The following is a 27119-nucleotide window of genomic DNA, read 5'->3' on the forward strand; positions in this document are numbered from 1 at the left end:
TATTTTCCTAGGTTTCTGTCGAGGAGAATAATGATTAGATTATTAAGATTTGTTGGATAATTATTTTATTTTATTTTTAAATAATTATATTTGTTTCTTCGTTGAATTAATAAAAATACTTTTTTATATTAAAGTTTAACGAAAAAAGTTCAACAAACCTAAAAAAAAAAAAAAAAAGAATTTTTAAACACTTTTAAAAGTTAAAAGGTATATTTCTTTTTAAAATAAATAGGATTTAATTCCAATGGTAATGGTGCTTATGCATTTAGGGTTTTTTGCCTATTAGATGCTTATTAAGTCGGTGACCCCTAATATACGGAGATTCCTAAACTTAAATCAACCCTATCAATTATAATATTCTTTCAATAATTCATTTACACATTATTAAAAATATTTTGTCACGTTTTTTACACAAAGATAATATGCATCAATCGAGAAATGATATTAGAGCTAGACAATGGGTAGTGTGTTAGCCACGACACTGACTCTCCCCTCAAGGAAGTGGATTGTGAGATCACACATTGATTGGAGAGGGAAACGAAGCATTTCTGGTAAGGATGTGGCTCCAAAAATCTTGAGGAGATGTTCGAAAGAGACAGTTCAAAGAAGACAATATCTACTAGCGATAGACTTATAAAGATGAGACTCACTTTTAGCTTAAAGGGACTATATTTCCATAACTTTTTCTATAAAAGCACGAATGTTTGTAGCCATTTCCCACAGCCAATCGTGTTCTATTTTTTTCCTCTTTGATGCATTTGAGAGGTGTCCGAGAAAGCTCAACGAGAGACAACAACAATGGAGAACAACCAAGCTCTATCTTTCATGCTTGTGTGTGACAATATATGCTATGTTTTCAGCCATGGCTGAAGCTGATGATCAAAATTCCAAAGTATCATTCTAACTCTTCTGTTTTGCTTTTCATGATGGATGAAATCAAAATCTTTTAAGGATTTGACCATTTCTTTAGGTTCATATGTTTACTTGTGAAAGGCCGTACAATGATGTTAAGTTGACAACGGATTCTCACCATGAATTATTGGAAAGTGTTTTGGGAAGGTAAGCTCGTTCGGTTTTGTATTATTTTCTTTTTGGGTCGATTTTCGTTCGAGAAATTATGTGTTTATTCTGATCTTGATAATGAAGCAAGGAGAAGTCGTTGGAATCTATGGTGTATAGTTATAAACATGGCTTTTTTGGATTTGCCGCCAAGCTCACCAACTCTCAGGCCCAAAAGCTAGCACGTAAGTACGGTTGGATATGACCCACGTTCGAAATATGTAAAAAAAAAAAAAGATTAAACACCTAGCTTTTCAATTCTCTTTGTTATTCTGAAAATGAACATACCTCCGTGAATTTTACTGCAATAAAACACTAATTACCTTCCTATATAACAACTAGCAATCTTTCAAATTAAAACGCTAAGTTGGGTTATAATTTGTCAATTACTACCAATACTATTATTACTGTACTACCGATCCTTCTATAGTAACTTATTATTCAGTATGTCTACGGACAATTCTATTAAAGTTATCCATAATAACTTTTTATGTTAAATCAAGTTTAAGTTTTTAGCTCATATATACGACACAAACTCAGAAGTTCAATAAACTAAACGTGTAATTTAACTAACTATAATCCTGTTATCGTGAACTCCAAACGGAAGAACAGGAATGCCAATAGTGGCTTGAGTTTTTCCAAGTTCGCTATACAAAATGCATACAACAAGAAGTTGGGATTTTCTCGGCCTCTCGTCTTCCCCATCTACGTCCTCGAACCTTCTCCATCGAGCGAAAATGGGCGACAATGTCATCATAGGTGTCATTGATACTGGTATATTTTTAGGCCCATCCCATAATAACATTCTTTATTCTTTCTTGTTTCTGTTAAGAATCACTGATCTCCACTAATGGTATTGTCAATTTTGAGTGTAAGCCCTCGTGGGTTTATTTTGGAACTCACTCTCAGGATTCTGGCCGGAATCGGAGTCATTCAATGACAAAGGAATGGGGCCAATACCATCACGATGGAAAGGCATTTGCCAATCAGGGGAAGACTTCAATTCCTCACATTGCAACAAAAAGGTCATCGGCGCGCGTTGGTTCGCCCGTGCCTTAATAGCCGACCATGGGGAGGAGGCGGTATTCAAGGATTACTTATCTGCACGAGACAACAAAGGACATGGAACCCACACAGCCAGCACAGCCGGGGGTGCATTTGTAAGAAACGTCAGCTACTTTGGCAATGGGCGCGGCACGTTAAGAGGTGGCGCACCATTGGCACGGTTGGCCATATACAAAGTCCTGTGGAGTGATAGCCTGTTAGGGTCAGATGCGGACATATTGAAGGGCATAGATAAGGCCATTCACGACGGTGTGGATGTGCTGTCTATATCAATTGGCAGAAAAATTCCTATGGTGACAGAGGTCAGTGATGGGAACCCCATCGCTGTTGGGTCGGTTCATGCCATTGCGAGGGGGATTTCTGTTGTGTGTTCGGGCGGCAATGAAGGCTCAATTCAACAAACGGTGGAAAACATTGCGCCCTGGCTTTTTACTGCGGCTGCCACTACCATTCATAGAGTCTTTCTTGCTTCCATTACTACTCTTCGAGATAAAGCCACTTATTTGGTAATTGCTTCGCCGCATTATTAAGCTGTTTTTGTTTCTACGAACACAATTCTTTGTTTTGTGGAAAATACTCACACTCATACTATTTATTAGGACTAATCAAGGAGAGATTATAAGACACTCTAGAAACTACTGTACTGGAGTTCATACTTCTTGGGATGAAAAATATTACACTGTTTATTAGGAAGAAATTATAAGGCACTCTAGAAACTATTGCACTGGAGTTCATATTTCTTGAGATGAAAATATTACACCGTTTATTAGGAGTAATCGAGAAGAGATTATAAGATACTTTTGTGATGTTCCACATGAGTGAGATGAGAACGAAACACACTTTCTAAGGGTGTGAAAATATACCCTCTATGTTTTAAAGCCTTGAAGGGAAGTCTGAAAGTGAAAATTCAAGGAGGACAATATCTATTAGCGGTCGGCTTGGGCTTGGGCTTGAGCTGTTACAACTCTAGAAACGGCTGCACTCGAGTTTATTGATTAGCAGAGTCTAGACAATTTATTTTTAAAATACTTCAATCAATTTTTTTTTATAAGATATAGATAATTGGATCATATAATTAATGGGTTTGAATTTATGGGGATAGTGATCATATATTTATGGGTTTTACCCGACAGGGACAAAGCTTCTTGGACAAGGACATTGTCGGGATGCTGGTGTCCACCTACGACGGAAGGTTTTTAAGAGCGTCTGTTATGGTTTAAATTTGATTATTTTGTTAGATTTTTAGTGGGGATTTTGATTATTTTGGAGGGCAGATGTGCAGGGCTTTCGGGAAGTGATATCCCCGAAAGTGGGAACCTGGTTCTTCTCTGCTTCACTGATTTAGATGATAAGGCGGCTGCATCCAACGCGGCGATGGCGGCGATGGCGGTGAAGCAAGCAAAAGTGGTTGGAATAATTCAAGTCGGCCAACAGAAAGACAACTTGCTTCCTTGTGATAGTCCATGCATCTTTGTGGATACCCACGTTGGCACTAAATTGTTCAATTACTACCTCCACCACAAGTAACTATTTCGAATCTAATCTAGTCCCACAATGCTTAAAATTTAATGTAACAATTCAAGTAAAGTCTATCGTAAGTAGATATTGTATTTTTTTAGAAGGGTGTGGAAACCTTTTACTCGTAGATGCGTTTTAAAGCCTTGAGGGGAAGCCGAAAGAGGACAATATTTGCTAGCGGTGTTTCTGGGCTGTTACAAATGGTGTCAGCCTTCTTGCTGTTCCCTGAAAGGGATAGACATGAAGCGGTGTGTCAGTAAGGACGCTGGGGCTCGAAGGGGGTGGATTTGGTGGCAGTCCCACATTGATTGGAAAAAGGAACGAGTGCTAGCGAAGACGCTGGGCTCTAAAGGGGGTGGATTGTGAGAAACTATATTGGTTGGAAACACAATTCCACGTTGGTTGGGGAGGAGAATGAAACACTCTTTACAATAGTTTAGAAACCTTTTTCTAGCAGACGCGTTTTAAAGCCTTGGGGGAAGCCCGAAAGAGAAAGCCCAAAGAGGACAATATTTGCTAGCGATGTTCCTGGCCCTTACAAATGGTATCAGAGCCAGACATCGGACGATGTGCCAGCCTTCTCGCTGTTCCCTGAAGGGGGTAAACATGAAACGATGTGTTAGTAAGGACGTTGGGCCTCGAATGGGGGATTTGGTGGCAGTCCCACATCGATTAGAGAAAGGAATGAGAGCTAGCGAGGACGCTGGGCCCTAAAGAGGGTGAATTGTGAGAAACTACATTGGTTGGGAACACAATCCCATGTTGGTTGGGGAGGAGAATGAAACACTCTGCGTTTTAAAGCCTTGAGGGGAAGCCCGAAAGGGAAAGCCTATCGCTAGCCAATATTGTTCTTTTTGGGCTTCCCCTCAATGTTTTAAAATGTGCACGTTAGGGAGAGAAATCTCAGATCCCACATTCTTTATAAGAGTGTGGAAACCTCTCCCTAGTAGATTGTTTTAAAACTGTGAAACCAACGACCAAAAGTAACAGGCAAAAATAGACAATATCTGCCAACAGTGTACTTAAACTATTACATTATTAGTATTGACGTGATTTAATGTTTTAGGGTATTATTATTTGTTTTGATCTAATTTGTGCCATTTTCGTAAAGTGACAAGGCATTTATAAGGTTGAGGGCCACACGAACCATAGTCGGCAAGCCCATATCATCTCGGATTGCTTATTTCTCATCCAGAGGTCCAAATTCTATTTCCCCGGAATCCTCAAGGTACATACTTATTAGTACCTATTTTAATTTTCGTTCCTATAAAATTCTCCATTTATTTTTGGTGTGAATTGGAGAACTGATTCCAAAAAAAATAATGGAAATATAAAAAAATTGTAATTTAATTGAACTTTATGAACATATTTAAGTTCAAATCAATTGTGTTCTTATGAACAGCCTGACATAGCCGCTCCCGGATCCAACATTATAGCTGCCGTTACACCCAACTACGAGTACGGTGACAAAGGGTTTTCAGTAATGTCAGGGACTTCCATGGCTGCGCCTCATATCTCTGGTATCGTCGCTCTTATTAAATCCTTACGTCCTACTTGGTCGCCCGCCGCCATTAAATCAGCCCTCATCACCACCGGTACGCATAAATATACATATTCTCGCTCTAACATTCATAGCTAACATATATTGTATTTTTTGGATTTTCCGTTCCTTTCCCTCAAAATTTTAACACGCGTAGGCTAAGGAGAGGTGGAATCTCACAATCCACCTTCCTTCGAGCCCAACGTCTTTATTAGCACACCTCAGATGTCTCGCTCTGATATCATTTGTAATGGTCCAAGTTCACCGTGAGTAGATATTGTTTGTTTTGACCCATTACGTATGGTCGTCAACCTCACAGTTTTAAAAGCTTGAGTGAAACTCGGAAGGGACAACTCAAATAGGACAATATCTCCTAAACTTGGACGGTTACAAATAGTATTAGAGTCAGACATCGATTGGAAAAGGGAACCCACAAGGTCACCGGGCCTTGAGCCAGACATTAGTTTTGAAACCTTGAGTGAAATCCGTGAGGATGCTGCGTCTCGTAAGGGATGGAATGTGAGATTCCACCTCTCAAGGGGAACAAAACGTTTTTATAAATGTGTGGAAACCTCTCCACAGCCGGTGCATTTTAAACGGTTACGGTATTAATCCACTTCCATTTTCATGAATGTAGCTCGTGTAGAGGACCCATCAGGATTGCCAATTTTTGCCGAAGGAAGTCCACTGAAAGTGGCAGACCCATTTGACTACGGCGGCGGAGTGGTGGATGCCAACGCCGCCGTCGACCCAGGTCTGATCTACGATCTAGGAGTCACGGATTACATATATTATTACCTATGCAGCATGGGTTATACGGAGGCGGAAATTTCTCCACTGTCGCAGCAGAAAACAGTGTGTCCGTCGAAAAGGGCCTCTATTTTGGATTTGAATCTGCCGACCATTACTGTACCGGCGCTGACAAACTCGACCACTGTGACTCGAACTGTGACGAATGTGGGGAACTTGACGGCGGTTTATAAGGCGGTAATTAAGGCTCCACCTGGGTCCAAGGTTAGAGTGAAGCCCCGAGTGTTGGCGTTCAATTCCAATGTAAAGAAGATTTCGTTTAAGGTTAAGTTTTCGAGTACTCTTCAAAGGAACTATGGGTACTCGTTTGGAAGCTTAACATGGACCGATGGTGTTCATCTTGTTAAAAGCCCTTTGTCTGTGTGTTTTGATTTCTTTTGATTGTCTTGTATGCTAAAATTATGTAGCCTGTGGCTACTTATTGTGTGATGAATAAATGTGTGAATTCTATTTAAGTGTGTCTTTGTTGAAGGAACTCTAGTGCATACATCTCTAAAGATAGAAAAAGTATAATTTGTTGAACAAATTTAGTTACTCCCGAGAAGGAGGAGGTGAAAGCAATTTCATCCACAGAAATCTCAACCAACTCCAGGAAGCAATGAAATCTCGTCCTATAAAATGACTCCCTTTCCAATCATTCAAATCACTCCTCCTCTCAATCTCACTTCAATTTTTGTTGTCACCAATAACTGGTATCAGAGCGATCTTGCAGCAGCAAGAATGACAGCAGAAAAACAAGTTGAGAGCCACGTTCAGCCCGCCATCCCGAGGTTCGATGGTCACTATGATCATTGGGTGATATTGATGGATTTTTGATATGGTGGAGACGGGTTATGAAGAGCCAAATGAAGGCGAGGTACTCTCAACTAGTCAACAGCAACTGTAGATAGCATCGAAGTTGAAGGACCTGAAGGTCAAGAACTATTTATTTCAATCCATTGATGGGACTCTTGGAAACAATGCTTCAGAAAAAAAACATCCAAGGAAATTTTGGATTCTATGAGGAGGAAGTATCAAGGCTCAACGAGAGTAAAGCGTATTCAACTTCAAGCAGTTAGAAGAGACTTTGAAATTCTCTAAATACAAAAGGGAGAAACGGATGAATAAAAGTAGAAAAGGCAATCGCCCTTTCTTTGCCGAATGAGCGCTAGGGACTACTTATTACCATAACACCATTTTTCACTTTCCTACTACGATTGAAATGAAATGCCGGCTGGGCCCAATATAGTAAATACCAAATGATTATATTGGCAAGGTTATGAGTCTTGCAAGTAAAATGAGGATGCATGGTGATTCAATCACGCATAGTAAATACCAAATGATTATATTGGCAAGGTTATGAGTCTTGCAAGTAAAATGAGGATGCATGGTGATTCAATCACGGATGTTGCGATCGTAGAAAATATTTTGCGATCACTAACTCTAAAGTTCGATTACATTGTATGTTCTATCGAAGAAGCAAACAATGTCGAAGAGATGCAAATAGATGAACTCCAAAGCTCCCTCTTTGTACATGAACAAAGACTCAATCGTACAAGTGCAATAGAGGAGATGACAGCCTTAAAGATATCCACACCAGGTGAAACTTCAAGTCCTAGAGCTAGAGGGCAAAGAAGAGGCAGAGGTCGTGGGAGAGGCAGTCGAGAAAGAAGTGGGGATTTTGGCAGGTCAGCAGATCTAGTCAGAAACGATTATGACAACAAAGGCAAGAGACACTTTGACAAGTCTAAAGTGGAATGCTACAGATGTGGATGCCTCAGACATTATAAAAATGAGTGCTATATTAGGCTCTAAAAGGAGAAAAGAGATCAATCCAATTTTGTGGAGAGAAGAGAAGAAGAAACATTATTAATGTCATTCCATGCTATGAAGGTTGCAGATCAAAGTCTATGGGTCATCAAAGTCTATGGGTCATAGACTCTGGATGCAGCAACCATATGACAGGTTGTAAGGAATTCTTCTCGACCTCTGGATGAAAATTTTCATACTACGGTTTCTCTTGGCATGCATATCTCTAATTTTTTCCACTAATATTAAAATTATAAAGATTTTTCACTCAAACAGAGAATATTTCGAGTGGATTAAAACATGTTAATGGCCACGAGAAGAAATATCTTAGTCCCACATCTTTTCATAAGCACCACCGACCGACAAAGGCTACTGCTCGTCCCCATATACATCCATCCCCATTTTCTCCTCATTCCTTTCAAATCACTTTTGTTCGTAAATCAAAATTATTTATTAACATTTCATTTATGTTTATTTTCTTATTTTCACATAAATTGAGATATTTTTAAAACCTTTTTGAATAATTATGGAAATAAAGAGCCAAAAATCTGTAATATTTCAATCATATAATTCTAAAAACATGTTCAATGAAATTAATTGTGAATTCAATATTTTTAATATTTTTCAAAATAATAACTTGATATAAATTTGAGGGGTTTTTTTTTTATATAATTTATTTTTTTCTACAAAATATTTATATAATATATTTTCCTAGGTTTCTGTTGGGGAGAATAATGATTGAACGGGTCCCTACAAAAACACAACCTAGATTCTAGATTAGATTATTAATATTTGTTGGATAATTATTTTATTTTATTTTCAAATAATTATAAAATTAATAAAATACTTTTAAATTTTATATTTTATTTTAAAAAAATTTATGGTTAATTTTATATTAAAATTTAACGAAAAAAAATTCAAGAATATTACTGAAACTCTAGAAAAATTTAGTATTTTTAAACACATTTAAAAATTGAAAGGTATTTTTCTTTTTAAAATAAAGTAGGGACAAATGTTGGTGGATTATTTATTTTTGGATTTAATTCCAATAGCACTCATGAATTTAGGGGTGTCCGCCCTCTCAATCATTAGATTTCATTAGATGCTTATCAAATCGGTGACCCGTAATATACGGAGATTCCTAAACTTAAATCAATCCTATCAATTATAATATTTTTTCAATAATTCATTTACATTATTAAAAATATTTTGTCACGTTTCTTACACAAAGATAATACGCATAAATCGAGAAATGATATTAGAGCTAGACAATGGATAATGTGTCAGCTAGGACACTGACCCTCCCCTCAAGGAGGTGGATTGTGAGATCACATATTGGAAAAGAAAACGAAGCATTTCTTAAAAGGGTGTGACTCCAAAAATCTTGATGAGACGTTCGAAAGAGACAGCTCAAAAAAGACAATATCTGCTAGCGGTAGACTTATAAAGATGAAACTCACTTTTAGCTTAAAGGCGCTACATTTCCATCAACTTTTTCTATAAAAGCACGAATGTTTGTAGCCATTTCTCACAGACAATCATGTTCTATTTCTTTCCTCTTTGATGCATTTGAGAGGAGTTCGAGAAAGCTCAACGAGAGACAACAATGGAGAACAACCGAGCTTCGTCTTTCATGCATGCTGTGGTGACAATTTATGCTGTGTTTTCAGCCATGGCTGAAGCTGATAATCAAAATTCCAAGGTATAGTTTGTTTTACTTTACATGATGGATGAAATCAAAAGCTTTTAAGAATTTGACCATTTCTTTAGGTTTATATTGCTTACTTGGGAGAAAGGCCGTACGAAGATGTTAAGTTGACAACTGATTCTCACCATGAATTATTGGAAAGTGTTATGGGAAGGTAATCTCGTTCGGTTTTGTATTATTTTCTTTTTGGGTTGATTTTCGTTCGTGAAATTATGTGTTTATTCTAATCTTGATAATGAAGCAAGGAGAAGTCGTTGGAATCTATGATGTATAGTTATAGACATGGCTTTTCTGGATTTGCCGCCAAGCTCACCAACTCTCAAGCTCAAAAGCTAGCACGTAAGTACTGTTGGATATGACCCACGTTCCAAATATGTCCAAAAAAGATATTAATCACCTAGCTTTTCTATTCTCTTTGTTGTTCTAAAAAAGAACATACATCCCATAAATTTTACTGCACATAAAATACTCATTTTTTCCTACACTTTCTAAACTTTTTCTGTTCGAGTTAATAACCACCGACAATCTTTCAAATTAAAGCGCTAAACTGGGTCATAATTTGTCAATTACTACCAATACTATTATTACTGTTTCACCAATTCTCCGGTTAATTACTATACTAACCATTCTACTGTTAATTACTACCGATTTTTCTATAGTAACTTATTATTATTTCGTAAGTCTACTAACCATTCTATTAAAGTTATCCATAGTAACTTTTTTTTTAGTAAGTCAAGTTTAAGTTTATTAGTTTACAAATCTGACTCAAACCCATAAGTGAGTGAACTAAACTTGTAATTTAACTAACTATAATCCTGTTATTGTGAACTCCAAACGGAAGAACAGGTATGCCCATAGTGGCTCGAGTTTTTCCAAGTTCGCTATACAAAATGCGTACAACAAGAAGTTGGGATTTTCTCGGCCTCTCGTCTTCCCCATCAGCGTCCTCAAACCTTCTCCATCGAGCGAAAATGGGCGACAATGTCATCATAGGTGTCATTGATACCGGTATATTTTTAGGCCCATCCTATAATAATATTCTTTATTCTTTCTTGTTTCTGTTAAGAATCACTGATCTCCACACTAGTATGATATTGTCAATTTTGAGTGTAAGCCCTCGTGGGTTTATTTTGGAACTCACTCTCAGGATTCTGGCCGGAATCAGAGTCATTCAATGACAAAGGAATGGGGCCAATACCATCACGATGGAAAGGCATTTGCCAATCAGGGGAAGACTTCAATTCCTCACATTGCAACAAAAAGGTCATCGGCGCGCGTTGGTTCGCCCGTGCCTTAATAGCCGACCATGGGGAGGAGGCGGTATTCAAGGATTACTTATCTGCACGAGACAACAAAGGACATGGAACCCACACAGCCAGCACAGCCGGGGGTGCATTTGTAAGAAACGTCAGCTACTTTGGCAATGGGCGCGGCACGTTGAGAGGTGGCGCACCATTGGCACGGTTGGCCATATACAAAGTCCTGTGGAGTGATAGCCTGTTAGGGTCAGATGCGGACATATTGAAGGGCATAGATGAGGCCATTCACGACGGTGTGGATGTGCTGTCTATGTCAATTGGCAAATCAATTCCTCTGTTTCCGGTTGTCTATGACGTGAACCCCGTCGCTGTTGGGTCGTTTCATGCCATTGCGAAGGGGATTTCTGTTGTGTGCGCGGGCGGCAATGAAGGCTCAATTCAACAGACGGTGGAAAACGTCGCGCCGTGGCTTTTTACTGTGGCTGCGAGTACTATCGATAGAGCCTTTCTTGCTTCTATTACTACTCTCGGAGATAATGCCACTTATTTGGTAACGACACTCACACTCCCTATTAGGACCAATTAATTAAGGTCATATTTCAATTGGATCATATAATTATTGGGTTTGACTTTATCTGACTATATGACAGGGTCAAACCTTCTTGAAAAAGGACGTTGTCGGGAAGCTGGTAGTCATGGACAGAAGGTTTTTAAGAGCCTGTTATGGTTTAATTTTGATTATTTTTGTTAGATTTTTAGTGGGGATTTTGATTATTTTGGAGGGCAGATGTGCAGGGATTTTGGGAAGTGATATCCCAATAAGTGGGAACGTGGTTCTTCTCTGCTTCATTGATTTAGCTATGAAGGCGGGTGCATCCAACGCGGTGATGCCGGGGAAGCAAGCAAAAGTGGTTGGAGTAATTTACGCCGGCCAACATAACGACATCTTGGGTTCTGGTGATATTCCATCCATCTATGTGGATACCCACGTTGGCACTAAATTATTCAATTACTTAATCACCGAGTAACTATCTCGAACTTAATCTCCTCCTACAACACTCAAAATTTAATGTAACAATTTGAATTCAAGTCTAGTGTGAGTAGATATTGTCTTTTTTGTATTCTTTCTCATAATCTACTCCATTTGAAGCTCGGCATCCTTATTGACAGTTCTCTTTGTGAGAATCCACCTTGGTTGGGGACACAATCTCACATTGGTTGGAGAAGAAAACGAAACACTGGGTGTGGAAACCTTTTCCAGCAGACGCGTTTTAAATCCTTGAGTGGAAACCTGAAAGGAAAAACCTAAAGAGGACATATATGCTAACCGTGTTCCTGGACTGTTACAAATGGTATCAGAACTAGACACTGGGCAATGTGTTAGCCTTCTGGTTGTTCTCTGAAAGGAGTAGATATGAGGCTGTGTGCTAGTAAGGATGCTGGACCTCGAAGAAGGACTTGGTGATAGTCTCACATCGATTATAGAAAAGAATGAGTGTCAACAAGTACGTTGGGCCCTACAGGGGTGGATTGTGAGAACCCACATTGGTTGGGGATACAATCCTACATTGGTTGGAGAGGAGAACGAAACACCCTTTACAGCGTGTGGAAACTTTTTCCAGTCACATTTTAAAACCTTGAGGGGAAGTCCGAAAGGGAAAGCCCATCACTAGCCAATATTGTCCTTTTTGGGCTTCCCGTTTTAGAAAGAGGTTTTCACACTCTTATAAGAAATGTTTCAAGAAATCTCAGATCCCACATCAGTTGGAGAGGTGAACGACGAAGCATTGTTTATAAAAGTGTGGAAAACTCTCCCTAACATATACGTTTTAAAACCGTGAGACCAACGACGATAGGTAACAGGCAAAAACGGACAATATTTGCTAACAGTGGACTTAAACGGTTACATTATTAGTATTGATGTGATTTAATGTTTTAGGGTATTATTTTTTGTTTTGATCTAACTTGTGCCATTTTCGTAAAGTGACCATGCATTGATAAGGTTGACGGCCACACAAACCATAATCGGCAAGCCCATATCATCTCGGATTGCTTTTTTCTCATCCAGAGGTCCAAATTCTGTTTCCCCCGGAATCCTCAAGGTACATACTTATTGATACTTATTTCAATTTTCGTTTCTATAAAATTTTACATTTATTTTTCACGGGATTGGAGCACCGATTCCAAAAAATAATGGAAATATAAAAAATTGTAATTTAATTGAACTTTATGAACATATTTAAGTTCAAATCAATTGTGTTCTTATGAACAGCCTGACATAGCCGCTCCCGGATCCAACATTATAGCTGCCGTTCCACCCAACCACAAGGGCGGTGACAAAGGGTTTGCAGCAATGTCAGGGACTTCCATGGCTACGCCTCATATCTCCATGGCTACGCCTCATATCTCTGGTATCGTCGCTCTTATTAAATCCTTACGTCCTACTTGGTCACCGGCCGCCATTAAATCAGCCCTCATTACCACCGGTACGCATAAAGCTAACTGATATTGTACTTTTTGAGTTTTCCGTTCCTTTCCCTCAAAATTTTAACACACGTAGGCTAAGAAGAGATGGGATCTCACAATTCACCTTCCTTCGAGTCCAACGTCTTTATTAGCACACCCCAAGTGTCTCACTCTGATACCATTTGTAACCGTCCAAGTTCATTGTGAGTAGATATTGTTTGCTTTGGCCCATTACGCAAGGTCGTCAAGACTTTAAAAACTTGAGTGAAGCCCGAGAGGGAAAGCTCAAAAAGAACAATATCTTCTCAACTTAGACGGTTATAAATAGTATCAGAGCGAGACATCAATTGGGGAAGGGAACCCGCAAGGACGCTGGGCCTTGAGCCAAACATCAGGATGCTGGGTCTCGTAAGAGATGGATTGTGAGATCCCACCTCGGTTGGAGAAGGGAACAAAACATTTTAAAATCTTGAATAAAGCCGGCAATGTCGCCGGGACTCATAGCGGTGGATTGTGAGATCCCACCTCGGTTAGAGAAGAGAACGAAACATTTTTATAAATGTATGAAAACCTCTCCATAGTGGGTGCATTCTAAACCGATACGGTATTAATCCACTTCCATTTTCATGAATGTAGCTCGTGTAGAGGACCTATCAGAAATGCCAATTTTTGCTGAAGGAAGTCCACGAAAAGTGGCGGACCCATTTGACTACGGCGGCGGAGTGGTGGATGCCAACGCCGCCGCTGACCCAGGTCTAATCTACGATCTGGGAGCCACGGATTACATATATTATTACCTGTGCAGCATGGGTTATACGGAGGCGGACATTTCTCACCTATCGCAGCAGAAAACAGTGTGTTCGTCGAAAAGGGCCTCTATTTTGGATTTGAATCTGCCGACCATTACTATACCGGCGCTGACAAACTCGACCACTGTGACTCGAACTGTGACGAATGTGGGGAACTTGACGGCGGTTTATAAGGCGGTGATTAAGGCTCCACCTGGGTCCAAGGTTAGAGTGAAGCCCCGGGTGTTGGTGTTCAATTCCAATGTGAAGAAGATTTCGTTTAAGGTTAAGTTTTCGAGTACTCTTCAAAGGAATTATGGGTACTCGTTTGGAAGATTAACATGGACCGATGGTGTTCATCTTGTTAAAAGCCCTTTGTCCGTGCGTTTTGATTTCTTTTGATTGTCTTGTATGCTGAAATTATGTAGCCTGTGGCTACTTATTGTGTGATGAATAAATGTTTGAATTCTGTTTGTGTGTAATTTGTTTAAGTGTGTTTTTGTTGAAGGGATACTAATAAATACATTTTTAAATATGGAAAAAGTAATTTGTTTAACAAATTTTGTTACTGTAGAGAAGAGGAGATGAAAGCAATTTAATCCACAGAAATTCCAACCAACTCCGGGAAGCAATGAAATCCATCCTGAACTCGCTTCCCAATCATTCAAATCACTCCTTCTCTCAATCTCACTTCAATTTTTGTTGTCACCAATAACTGGTATCAGAGCAATCTTGCAGTAGCAAGAATGACAGCAGAAAAACTAGTTGAGATCTACGTTCAGCCCGCTATCTCGAGGTTCGATGGTCATTATGATCATTGGGCGATGTTGAAGGAAAATTTTCTCGATATTTTTTGATATGGTGGAGACGGGTTATGAAGAGCCAAATGAAGGCGAGGTACTCTCAGCTGGTCAATAGCAATTGTTGGTAGCATCGAAGTTGAAGGACCCTGAAGGTCAAGAACTATTTATTTCAGTCCAATTGACAGGACTATCTTGGAAACAATGCTTCGACATCCAAGGAAATTTGGGATTATATGAGGAGGAAGTATCAAGGCTCAACCAGAGTAAAGCGTTCTCAACTTCAAGCAGTTAGAAGAGACTTTGGAATTCTCCAAATGCAAGGGAGAAACGGTGAATGATTATATTGGCAAGGTTATGAGTCTTGCAAGTAAAATGAGGATGCATGGTGATTCAACCACGGATGTTGCGGTCGCAGAAAAGATTTTGCGATCACTAACTCCAAAGTTTGATTACATTGTATGTTCTATCGAAGAAGCAAACAATGTCGAAGAGATGTAAATAGATGAACTCCAAAGCTCCCTCTTTGTACATGAACAGAGACTCAATCGTACAAGTGCAGTAGAGGAGATGACAACCTTAAAGATATCCACACCAGGTGAAACTTCAAGCCCTAGAGCTAGAGGGCAAAAAAGAGGCAGTCGAGAAAGAAGTGGAGATGTTGGCAGGTCAACAGATATAGTCAGAAACGATTATGACAACAAAGGCAAGAGACACTTTGACAAGTCTAAGATGGAATGCTACAGATGTGGACGCCTTGGACATTACAAAAATGAATGCTATACCAGGCTCTGAAAGGAGAAAAAAGATCAATTCAATTTTGTGGAGAGAAGAGAAGAAGAAACATTATTAATGTCATTCCATGCTATGAAGGTTGCAGATCAAGGTGTATGGGTCGTAGACTCTGGATGCAGCAACCATATGACAGGTTGTAAGGAATTCTTCTCAACTCTGGATGAAAATTTTCATACTACGGTTTCTGTTGGCAACAATTCAACTATTCAAGTGATGGAGAAAGAAACCGTAGATATCAAGACTAGAAATGGCTTTGTAGAGTCTATTTCTAATGTATTCTACATTCCTGATCTAAAGGCCAACTTACTTAGTATCGGTCAGTTACAAGAAAAGGGGTATGTGATCACATTCCAAAATTATAAATGTGAGATTTATGACTCCAAAAGAGGATCGATTGCTAAGATGAAGATGACCACCAACCGTCTATATCCGTTGACGTTTTGTTGCCAAAAGTTTGATGGTGAAGAAAGAAGATACCATCTGGCTTTGGCATTTTAGATATGGTCATCTACACTTCAAAGGATTAAAGACGTTGTTTTCAAAGAAGATGGTAATTGGGTTGCCAGATATTACTCCTCCAACAGAAATTTGCGAGAGCTGTGGTACCAAAACATGAAAGAAATTCTTTTCCATCTGGAAAATCAAGAAGAGCTCAAGCAATTTTGGAATTGATTCATTCAGACATATGTGGTCCCATCTCTCCAGCATCAAATGGTGACAAGAAATATTTCATGACCCTCATCGATGATTTTAGTCGAAAAATGTGGACTTATTTCTTGCATGCCAAATCAGAAGCCTTTAATTGCTTCAAAAAATTGTGTGCTACTATGAAGACAGAAACTGGAAGAAGAGTCGAGGCTTTAAGAACTGACAGAGGTGGAGAGTTCTGCTCGAACGAGTTTATTAAATTTTGGGAAGAAAAGGGCATAAGGAGGCAGTTAACAACAACATATACACCACAACAAAATGGCGTGGCCAAAAGGAAAAATAGGATCATTCTCAACATGGTTCGAAGTTTACTAAATAAAGGAGAAGTCCTGAAGGAATTTTGGCCAGAAGCTGTCGTGTGGAACGTTCACATTCTCAACCGGAGCCCTACTTTTTCTGTTAGAGATATGACTCCACAAGAAACATGGAGCGGAAGAAAACCTACAATAGACCACTTTAGAATCTTTGGGTGCATAGCATATGCACACATTCCTGATGAGAAAAGAAAGAAACTTGAGGACAAGAGTTTGAAGTGTGTGTTCCTTGGAGTAAGTGAGACTTCTAAGGCGTACAAGCTCTATGATCCTTTGACAAAGAAGGTGGTGGTAAGTCGTGATGTAATCTTTGACGAAAAGAAGATTTGGACATGGGAAGAAAAGATCACTGTGAATCAGCAGATTCCTGTAGATCTTGAAGAAGAACAAACTGAAGCCCCTATTCAGCCTCACTATGAGCATGGAGAGAGCTCGTCACAAGCTCAACAAGAAGAACCAGCAGAAGAAGATCATGATCATAATCAAAGAAATTCAAGAACAAGAAAAAGACTAAATTGGATGGTTGATTATGAGATGGACTATGAATCAAGTGATAGTACTTATTTTGCATTCTTTATGGATAGTGATCCAATTGTCTATAAAGAAGCAGTAAAGGAGAAGAAATGGAAGGAAGCTATGGACAGTGAAATCAAATCCATAGAGAAGAACAAGACTTGGGAGCTCACTGATCTTCCTAGAGGGCAGAAAACAATCGGAGTAAAATGGGTTTTCAAAACCAAGTTGAATGAAAACGGTGAGGTGGATAAGTACAAGGCGCGACTCGTTGCAAAAGGATACAAGCAGAAGTATGGAGTTGATTATAAGGAGGTATTTGCACCAATGACATGTCAAGATACTATTAGGCTTATAATTTCTATTGCAACACAAAAATCTTGGCCTATTTATCAACTTGATGTGAAATCGGCTTCCGACCTGGAGAGCTTCAAGAAGAGGTATATGTGGAGCAACCAGAAGGTTTTGTTCAAAAAGGTAAAGAGGAAAAAGTATACAAGTTGAAGAAAGCTTTGTACGGTTTGAAGCAAGCTCCGAGGCCATGGTACAGTCACATTGATTCTCATTTTGAAAAGATGGGATTCACTAAATGCCCATATGAACACACATTGTATGTAAAAACTGAAAATGGAGGTAACATTCTCATTATTTGCTTATATGTTGATGATCTAATATTTACTGGCAATAATGAAGAAATGTTTAAATTTTTTAAGAAGAGCATGATGAAGGAATCAAAATGACATATTTTGGTTTGATGAGATATTTTCTTGGAGTAAACGTTACTCAAACTCCCACAGGTAACTTTATCTGTCAGAAGAAATATGCTCAAGAATTACTGGAAATATTTAAATTGGATGAGTGCACATTTGGAACTCCATCAGAATTGGGTTCGAAGTTGCACAAGGATATTGAAAGGCGAGAGGTTGATAATAGGTACTTCAAACAAATTGTGGGAAGTTTGATGTACTTAACTTCAGCAAGACCAGACATCATGTATGCGGTTAGTATGATAAGTCGTTACCTGGAGCATCCAATGGAAAAACATCTCAATGCAGCAAGAAGGATACATCGTTAGGTCAGAGGAACCTTTGATTGGGGGTATTCTACAAGAAAGGAGATGATCCGAAGATGGTTGGCTATACAGATAGTGACTATGCAGGTGATATAGATGATCGTAAAAATAATTCAGGGAGTATTTTCATGATGAGTTTATGGATATTTGCTGGTCTTCAAAGAAGCAACCTATTGTAACACTCTCAACTACAAAAGTAGAATTCGTGGCAACAACAGCATGCTCGTGCCAAGCAATTTAGTTAAGAAAAATACTTGAAATTCTTAATCAGAAGCAACTAGGTACAACGGCTATATATTGTGATAATATGTCAACTATTAAGTTGTCTAAAAATCCTTTGTTGCATAGAAGGAGCAAGCACATCGATGTTCGATTTCATTTCTTGCGTGATTTGTGTAAAGAAGGCATTATTGAACTCAACTTTTGCCAAAGTGATGAACAAATCGCAGACCTATTCACAAAGCCCTTGAAACAACTATTGTTCGAGAAGTTTAGAAGAAAGATGGGGATGTGCAGAATCCAAGATGTATTTCAAGATGTATATCAAGAAGATGAAGTGAAATCCTAAACTAATTTCTGCAAAATTCAATTGAAGGGAGGGTGTTGAAGGGACACTAGTAAATACATTTATAAAGATAGAAAAAGGAGTAATTTGTTTAATAAATTTAGTTACTAAGGAGGTGGAAGCAATTTCTTCCACAGAAATCCCAACCAACTCCGAGAAGCAATGAAATCCCGTCCTATAAAATGACCTCCCTTTCCAATCATTCAAATCGCTCCTTCTCTCAATCTCACTACAATTTTTGGCGTTTGGCTATTATTGTTAAAGGTTGGGAACTGGGACTAGATCGATTGGGGAAATATATAGGATAAGACGTTGAAATTTAGACCTTTAACTTCGATAAATAAATAATAAAAAATTATTATTATTGTTAAGTTGTAGTCACGGTTATCGTATTAAAATGAAGCAACTTTACTTACATATTGATGTAAATTAGAGATTTTTTTAAACAAAACTCAATTGTTTTAGTCGTAAATTTTTTTAATCTAAACCAATCCTTCCTTTAAATTTTTATTTTTTTTAATAAAACATTTATTTATTTATTTATTTATATTTATAATTTAATTTCAATAATATTAAAAAATTGTGTCGGACATAAAATAAATAAATATATATAGTGAGAAAAAAATATTTTTTTTAAAGTTAGTAATACTTTCGGCCGTGTTTGATTTTATCCAATTTGATTTTTAGGAGAATTTATAAACTAATTCAATCCATAAAATTTTATCTATTTCAACTCAACTCAAATATAAAACGTGTCTACTATAGGTAGCAGATATTGTTTGATATAAATATCGTACACGTCATACTAATAAGTGATGATTTGACTTAATTGTTTCTATTTGGTACCGTATGTCGAACTCTTTGCTTGGAGTGAAGATTTCTCAATATGGACTTTCAATTTAAGTGGATCCCACCTTAAAAATAAATCCATAATTGATTTTTGGCTAAATTAATTTTATACCTATAAACTTTAACGTTCATGTAAAAATACCTTTAAACTTTCAAAATTTTTAATAATATCTTTAAAATTTCAATAAAGTCTCGAAAATATTAAGTTTTGGACGAAGACGGTTAGTATTTTGTTTAAAAAATAACTTTGAACTTTAAAGAATTTCATTAATATCCTCCGACTTAATATATATATATATATATCTTTACTGTTAATACTATATTTAAAAAATATCAATAAAATTTTAAAAATACATCAACACCATTTACCTATATATAAAAAAAAAATTAAAAAAGAATCTTACCATAACTATATAGAAGTAAAAAAAAATTCGTCTATCGACACCTCATAGATTTCTCCGAATTTTTTAATATTACTCTTGAAAGTTTAAGAATATTTTTGAAATATGATACCGTAAGTGAAGAATTGGACGTAAGAAATCTGATTAAATATTAACGCTAACAATAAATTTCTTTCCAATCAAATTTTACTTTTAACCCTATTAATTATTAAATTAGTCCATTTTAAATAACAATTAAAGAAAAAAAATTTAACATTTATAGAAATGAAAACCTTGTAACAAAATGTAACGTCCGATGATGTTTTTAAAGATAAAGTTTTTGTCTATTTTATCATGATAATGAGACTTGTTTGATTTATTGGACTCAAAGCAAAATCACGAGAGCTTATGCTCAAAGTGGACAATATCATACTATTGTGTGAGTCGTGATTCCTAACAATTGGATTGGTTTATTTGTAGAGAAATAAAATTTTATGTTTATATAAATTACTAAATTTTGTTATAATTATTGAAATATCGATTATAAATTAAAATTTAATGTTAATAGCGACGTATCTCTAATTTTTTCTATTAATATTAAAATTATAACAATTTTTTACTAAAACAGAGAATATTTCAAGTGGATTAAAACATGTTATTGACTACGAGAAGAAATATCTTAGTCCCACATCTTTTCATAAAACCACCGACCCACCGACAAGGGCTGGTGCTCGTCCCCATATACATTCATCTCCATTTTTCCTCGTTCCTTTCAAATCACTTTGTTCGTAAATCAAAATTATTTATTAGTTTATTTTCTTATTTTCACATAAATTGAGATATTTTTTAAAACGTTTTTAAATTATGAAAATAAAGAACGAAAAATCGGCAATATTTCAATCATATATTTTCCTAGATTAGATTATTAAGATTTGTTGGATAATTATTTTATTTTATTTTTAAATAATTATATTTGTTTCTTCAGTTAAATTAATAAAAAATACTTATAAATTTTATATTTTATTTGAAAAAAATTTATGGTTAATTTTATAATAAAGTTTAACGAAAAAAGTTCAAAGATATTATCGAAACTCGAGAAAAAATTGAGCATTTTTAAACATTTTTAAAAATTAAAATGTATTTTTCTTTTTAAAATAAAGTACCGACAAATATTGGTAAATTATTTATTTTTGGATTTAATTCCAATAGCACTCGTGAGTTTAGGGGTTTCTGCCTTCTCGATCGTTAGGTTTCATTAGATGCTTATCAAGTCTGCGACCCATAATATATGGAGATTCTTAAACTTAAATCAACTCTATCGATTATAATATTTTTTCAATAATTCATTTACATTGTTAAAAATATTTTGTCACGTTTCTTACACAAAGATAATACACTTAAATCGAGAAATGATATTAGAGCTAGACAACGAGTAGTGTGTTGGCCAGGACACTGACTCTCCCCTAAAGGAGGTGGATTGTGAGATCACACATTGAGGAAGGAAACGAATCATTTCTTATATGAGTGTAAAAAGCTTTCTCTAGCAGACACGTTTTAAAAACCTGGAGGGAATATTTGAAAGGGACAGTTCAAAAAAGACAATATCTACTAGCGGTGGACTTATAAAAATGAGATTCACTTTTAGCTTAAAGGTGCTACATTTCCATCCACTTTTTCTATAAAAGTACGAATGTTTGTAGCCATTTCCCACTGCCAATCGTTTTCTATTTCTTTCTTCTTTGATGTATTTGAGAGGTGTCCGAGAAAGCTCAACGAGAGACAACAATGGAGAACAACCAAGCTCCTTCTTTCATGCTTGCTGTCGCTATCGTGACAATTTATGCTGTGTTTTCAGCCATGGCTGAAGTTGATGATCAAAATTCCAAGGTATCATTCAACTCTTTTGTTTTGCTTTTCATGATGGATGAAATCAAAATCTTTTAAGAATTTGACCATTTCTTTAGGTTCATATTGTTTACTTGGGAGAAAGGCCGTATGATGATGTTAAGTTGACAACTCATTCTCACCATGAATTATTGGAAAGTGTTTTGAGAAGGTAATCTCGTTCGATTTTGTATTATTATTATTTTTTTTTGTTGATTTTCATTCGAGAAATTGTGTGTTTATTCTGATCTTGATAATGAAGCAAGGAGAAGTCGTTGGAATCTATGGTGTATAGTTATAAACATGGCTTTTCTGGATTTGCCGCCAAGCTCACCAACTCTCAGGCTCAAAAGCTAGCACGTAAGTACTGTTGGATATGACCCACGTTCGAAATATGTCAAAAAAAAAATATTAAACACCTAACTTTTCAATTCTCTTTGTTGTTCTGAAAAAGAACATACCCCATGAGTTTTACTGCAATAAAACATTAATTACCCATGAATTTTAGTGAAGATAAAAGTGCTAATTATCTTCCTACAGTATAACCACCAGCAATCTTTCAAATTAAAACGTTAAATTGTGTCATAATTTGTCAATTACTACCGACTATGGATTCTTCTATAGTAACTTATTCATTATATCTACCGACAATTCTATTAAAGTTATCCATAGTAACTTTTTATGTTAAATCAAGTTTAAGTTTTTAGCTCACATATACGACACAAACCCAGAAGTTCAATGAACTAAACTTGTAATTTAACTAACTATAATCCTGTTATCGTGAACTCCAAATGGAAGAACAGGAATGCCAATAGTGGCTCGAGTTTTTCCAAGTTCGCTATACAAAATGCATACAACAAGAAGTTGGGATTTTCTCGGCCTCTCGTCTTCCCCATCTGCGTCCTCGAACCTTCTCCATCGAGCGAAAATGGGCGACAATGTCATCATAGGTGTCATTGATTCAGGTATATTTTTAGGCCCATCCCATAATAATATTTTTCTTCTTTCATGTTCTTGTTAGGAATCACTGAACTCCACAATGGTATGATATCGTCTCTTTGAGCGTAATCTCTCGTGGCTTTGCTTTGGGACTCACTCGCAGGATTCTGGCCGGAATCGGAGTCATTCAATGACAAAGGAATGGGGCCAATACCATCACGATGGAAAGGCATTTGCCAATTAGGGGAAGACTTCAATTCCTTTCATTGCAACAAAAAGGTCATTGGAGCGCGTTGGTTCGCTCGTGCCTTAATAGCCGACCATGGGGAGGAGGCGGTATTCAAGGATTACTTATCTGCACGAGACAACAAAGGACATGGAACCCACACAGCCAGCACAGCCGGGGGTGCATTTGTAAGAAACGTCAGCTACTTTGGCAATAGGCGCGGCACGTTGAGAGGTGGCGCACCATTGGCACGGTTGGCCATATACAAGGTCATATGGAGTGATAGACGCTTAGGGTCAGCGGCGGACATATTGAAGGGCATAGATGAGGCCATTCACGACGGTGTGGATGTGCTGTCTATGTCAATTGGCGGATCAATTCCTCTGCCTCCGGATGTCAGTGAATGGAACACGGTCGCTATTGGGTCGTTTCATGCCATTGCGAGGGGGGTTTCTGTTGTGTGTGCGGGCGGCAATGAAGGCTCAATTCAACAGACGGTGGTAAACGTCGCACCGTGGCTTTTTACCGTGGCTGCGAGTACTATCGATAGAGCCTTTCTTACTTCTATTACTACTCTTGGAGATAACGCTACTTATTTGGTAATGACACTCACCCTCTTTATTAGGACCAATTAATTAAGTTCATATTTCAATTTGGTCATATAATTATTGGGTTTAACTTTATCGGGCTATATGACAGGGACAAACCTTCTTGAAAAAGGACGTTGTCGGGAAGCTGGTGGTCATGGACAGAAGGTTTTTAAGAGCCTGTTATGGTTTAATTTTGATTATTTTGTTAGATTTTTGGTGGGGATTTTGATTATTTTGGAGGGCAGATGTGCAGGGCATTTGGGAAGTGATATCCCCACAGGTGGGAACGTGGTTCTTCTCTGCTTCATTGATTTAGCTATGAAGGCGGCTGCATCCAACCCGGTGATGCCGGTGAAGCAAGCAAAAGTGGTTGGAGTAATTTACGCCGGCCAACATACCGACATCTTGGGTCCTTGTGATGTTCCATGCATCCATGTGGATACCCACGTTGGCACTAAATTATTGACTTACATCCTCAGCGAGTAACTATCTCCAACCTAATCTCCTCGTACAACTCTCAAAATTTAATATAATAATCTAAGTTCAAGTCTACCGTGAATAGATATTGTCTTTTTTTGTATTCTTTCTCATAATCTACTCCATTTGAAGCTCGGCATCCTTATTGACAGTTCTCTTTGTGAGAATCCACCTTAGTTGGGAACACAATCTCACATTAGTTGAGGAGGAGAACGAAACACTAGGTGTAGAAACCTTTCCCTAACGGACGCGTTTTAAAACCTTGAGTGAAAGCCCAAAAGGGAAAACTCAAAGAGGACAATATCTGTTAGCGATGTTCTTGGACTGTTACAAATGGTATCAAAACTAGACACTAGACAATGTGTTAGCCTTCTCGTTGTTCCCCAAAGGGGAGTAGATATGAGGCGGTGTGCTAGTAGGACGCTGGACCTCGAAGGGGGGTGGATTTGGTGGCGGTCTCACATCGATTAAAGAAATGAATAAATGTCAGCGAGTACGCTTGCCCCACAAAGGGTGGATTGTGAGAACCCACATTGGTTGGGGACACAATCCCACATTGATTGGGGAGGAGAACGAAACACCCTTTGTAAGAGTGTGAAAACTTTTCCCTAGCAGATACGTTTTAAAGCCTTAACGGGAAGTCCGAAAGGGAAAGCCCATTGCTAGCCAATATTGTCCTTTTTGGACTTCCCCTCAATGTTTTAAGATGTGCATGTTAGGGAGAGGCTTTCACACTCTTATAAAGAATGTTTCGAGAAATCTCAAATCTCATATCAATTGGAGAGGAGAACGAAACATTGTTTATAAAAGTGTGGAAACCTCTCCCCTAACATACACATTTTAAAAGCGTGAGGCTGATGACACGACGATACGTAACAAGCAAAAACGCATAATATCTGCTAACAACGGACTTAAAGTGTTACATTATTAGTATTATTGATGTGATTTAATGTTTTAGGGTATTATTTTTTGTTTTGATCTAATTTGTGCCATTTTCGTAAAGTGAGAAGGCATTGATAAGGTTGAAGGCCACACGAACCATAGTCGGCAAGCCCATATCATCTCGGATCGCTTATTTCTCATCCAGAGGTCCAAATTCTGTTTCCCCCGGAATCCTCAAGGTTACCTTATTGATACCTATTTCAATTTTCGTTCCTATAAAATTTTACATTTATTTTTCACGGGATTGGAGCACCGATTCCAAAAAATAATGGAAATATAAAAAATTGTAATTTAATTGAACTTTATGAACATATTTAAGTTCAAATGAATTGTGTCCTTATGAACAGCCTGACATAGCCGCTCCCGGATCCAACATTATAGCTGCCGTTCCACCCAACCACAAGGGCGGTGACAAAGGGTTTGCAGCAATGTCAGGGACTTCCATGGCTACGCCTCATATCTCTGGTATCGTCGCTCTTATTAAATCCTTACGTCCTACTTGGTCACCGGCCGCCATTAAATCAGCCCTCATTACCACCGGTACGCATAAAGCTAACCGATAGTACTTTTTGAGTTTTCCGTTCCTTTCCCTCAAAATTTTAACACACGTACGCTAAGGAGAGGTGGGATCTCACAATCCACCTTCCTTCGAGTCCAAGGTCTTTATTAGCACACCCCAGGTGTCTCGCTCTGATACCATTTGTAACCGTCCAAGTCCATCGTGAATAGATATTGTTTGCTTTGGCCCATTGCGTATGGTCGTCAACCTCATGATCTTAAAAACTTGAGTGAAGTCTGAAAGGGAAAGAACAAAGAGGACAATATCTCATAAAGTTAGACGGTTATAAATAGTATCAGAGCCAAACATGAGAAGGGAACCCGCAAGGACGCTTGGCCTTGAGCCAGACATCAATTTTAAAACCTTGAGTGAAGCCCGTGAGAATGTTGGGTCTCAGAGGGGATGGATTGTGAGATCCCACCTCGTTTGGAGAAGGGAACAAAACATTTTAAAATCTTGAGTAAAGCCGACAATGTCGCTGGGCCTCATAGCCGTGGATTGTGAGATCCCACCTCTGTTAGAGATGGGAACGAAACATTTTTATAAATGTGTGGAAACATCTCCATAGCGAGTGAATTTTAAATCGTATTAATCCACTTCCATTTTCGTGAATGTAGCTCGTGTAGAGGACCCATCAGGATTGCCAATTTTTGCTGAAGGAAGTCCACCGAAAGTGGCGGACCCATTTGACTACGGCGGCGGAGTGGTGGACGCCAACGCCGCCGTCGACCCAGGCCTGATCTACGATCTGGGAGCTACGGATTACATATATTATTACATGTGCAGCATGGGTTATACGAAGGCGGAAATTTCTCACCTATCGCAGCAGAAAATAGTGTGTCCATCGAAGAGGGCCTCTGTTTTGGATTTGAATCTGCCGACCATTACTGTACCGGCGCTGACAAACTCGACCACTGTGACTCGAACTGTGACGAATGTGGGGAACTTGACGGCGGTTTATAAGGCGGTGATTAAGGCTCCACCTGGGTCCAAGGTTAGAGTGAACCCCCGGGTGTTGGTGTTCAATTCCAATGTGAAGAAGATTTCGTTTAAGGTTAAGTTTTCGAGTACTCTTCAAAGGAACTATGGGTACTCGTTTGGAAGCTTGACATGGACCGATGGTGTTCATCTTGTTAAAAGCCCTTTGTCTGTGCGTTTTGATTTCTTTTGATTGTCTTGTATGCTAAAATTATGTAGCCTGTGGCTACTTATTGTGTGATGAATAAATGTGTGAATTCTATTTGTGTGTAATCTATTTAAGTGTGTCTTAATGTGTCTTATCTGTTGAACTATATTCAAATTGGTTACGATAATTAGATTCATACTCCTACTTGATCATTTGAAATGATACTCTATGGATGTGGGATTTTACATCGGCGGGGGAGGAGAATGTAACATTGTTTATAAAGGTGTGGAAACCTCTCTCTAGTAAACGCGTTTTAAAAACGTGAGAGAAAGCCTGGAAGGTTAAGCCCAAAGAGACAATATCTGCGCTAATGGTGGAC

The 27119-nt window shown here is 38.0% G+C and overlaps 1 protein-coding gene and 1 pseudogene across 7 annotated transcripts; both read left to right on the forward strand.

Moving 5' to 3' along the window:
- The first annotated feature begins 834 nt into the window (after positions 1-834).
- Positions 835-26865, forward strand: LOC111437654 (subtilisin-like protease SBT3.7). Of its 7 annotated transcripts, none has more exons than XM_023075731.1 (10): positions 835-892; positions 9551-9642; positions 9730-9827; positions 10335-10496; positions 10636-11297; positions 11398-11453; positions 11535-11771; positions 12732-12849; positions 13020-13233; positions 13850-14483. In XM_023075731.1, exons 1-10 carry the CDS (start codon positions 851-853, stop codon positions 14401-14403), a joined length of 2235 nt encoding a protein of 744 aa, XP_022931499.1. In that variant the 5' UTR covers positions 835-850; the 3' UTR covers positions 14404-14483. The 7 variants fall into 7 exon arrangements, with proteins under 7 accessions (XP_022931499.1, XP_022931496.1, XP_022931497.1 ...); XM_023075728.1 differs by lacking the exons at positions 835-892; positions 9730-9827; positions 10335-10496; ... (4 more) ...; positions 13020-13233; positions 13850-14483 and adding exons at positions 9324-9482; positions 22144-22241; positions 22685-22846; ... (4 more) ...; positions 25403-25595; positions 26232-26865; XM_023075729.1 differs by lacking the exons at positions 835-892; positions 9551-9642; positions 9730-9827; ... (5 more) ...; positions 13020-13233; positions 13850-14483 and adding exons at positions 9324-9482; positions 21962-22053; positions 22144-22241; ... (5 more) ...; positions 25403-25595; positions 26232-26865.
- LOC111437656 lies at positions 866-6425 on the forward strand (annotated as a pseudogene).
- Positions 26866-27119: the final 254 nt, after the last annotated feature.

The sequence above is a fragment of the Cucurbita moschata genome, unplaced genomic scaffold (assembly GCF_002738365.1).
Source record: "Cucurbita moschata cultivar Rifu unplaced genomic scaffold, Cmos_1.0 Cmo_Scf00064, whole genome shotgun sequence".
Lineage (NCBI taxonomy): Eukaryota > Viridiplantae > Streptophyta > Magnoliopsida > Cucurbitales > Cucurbitaceae > Cucurbita > Cucurbita moschata.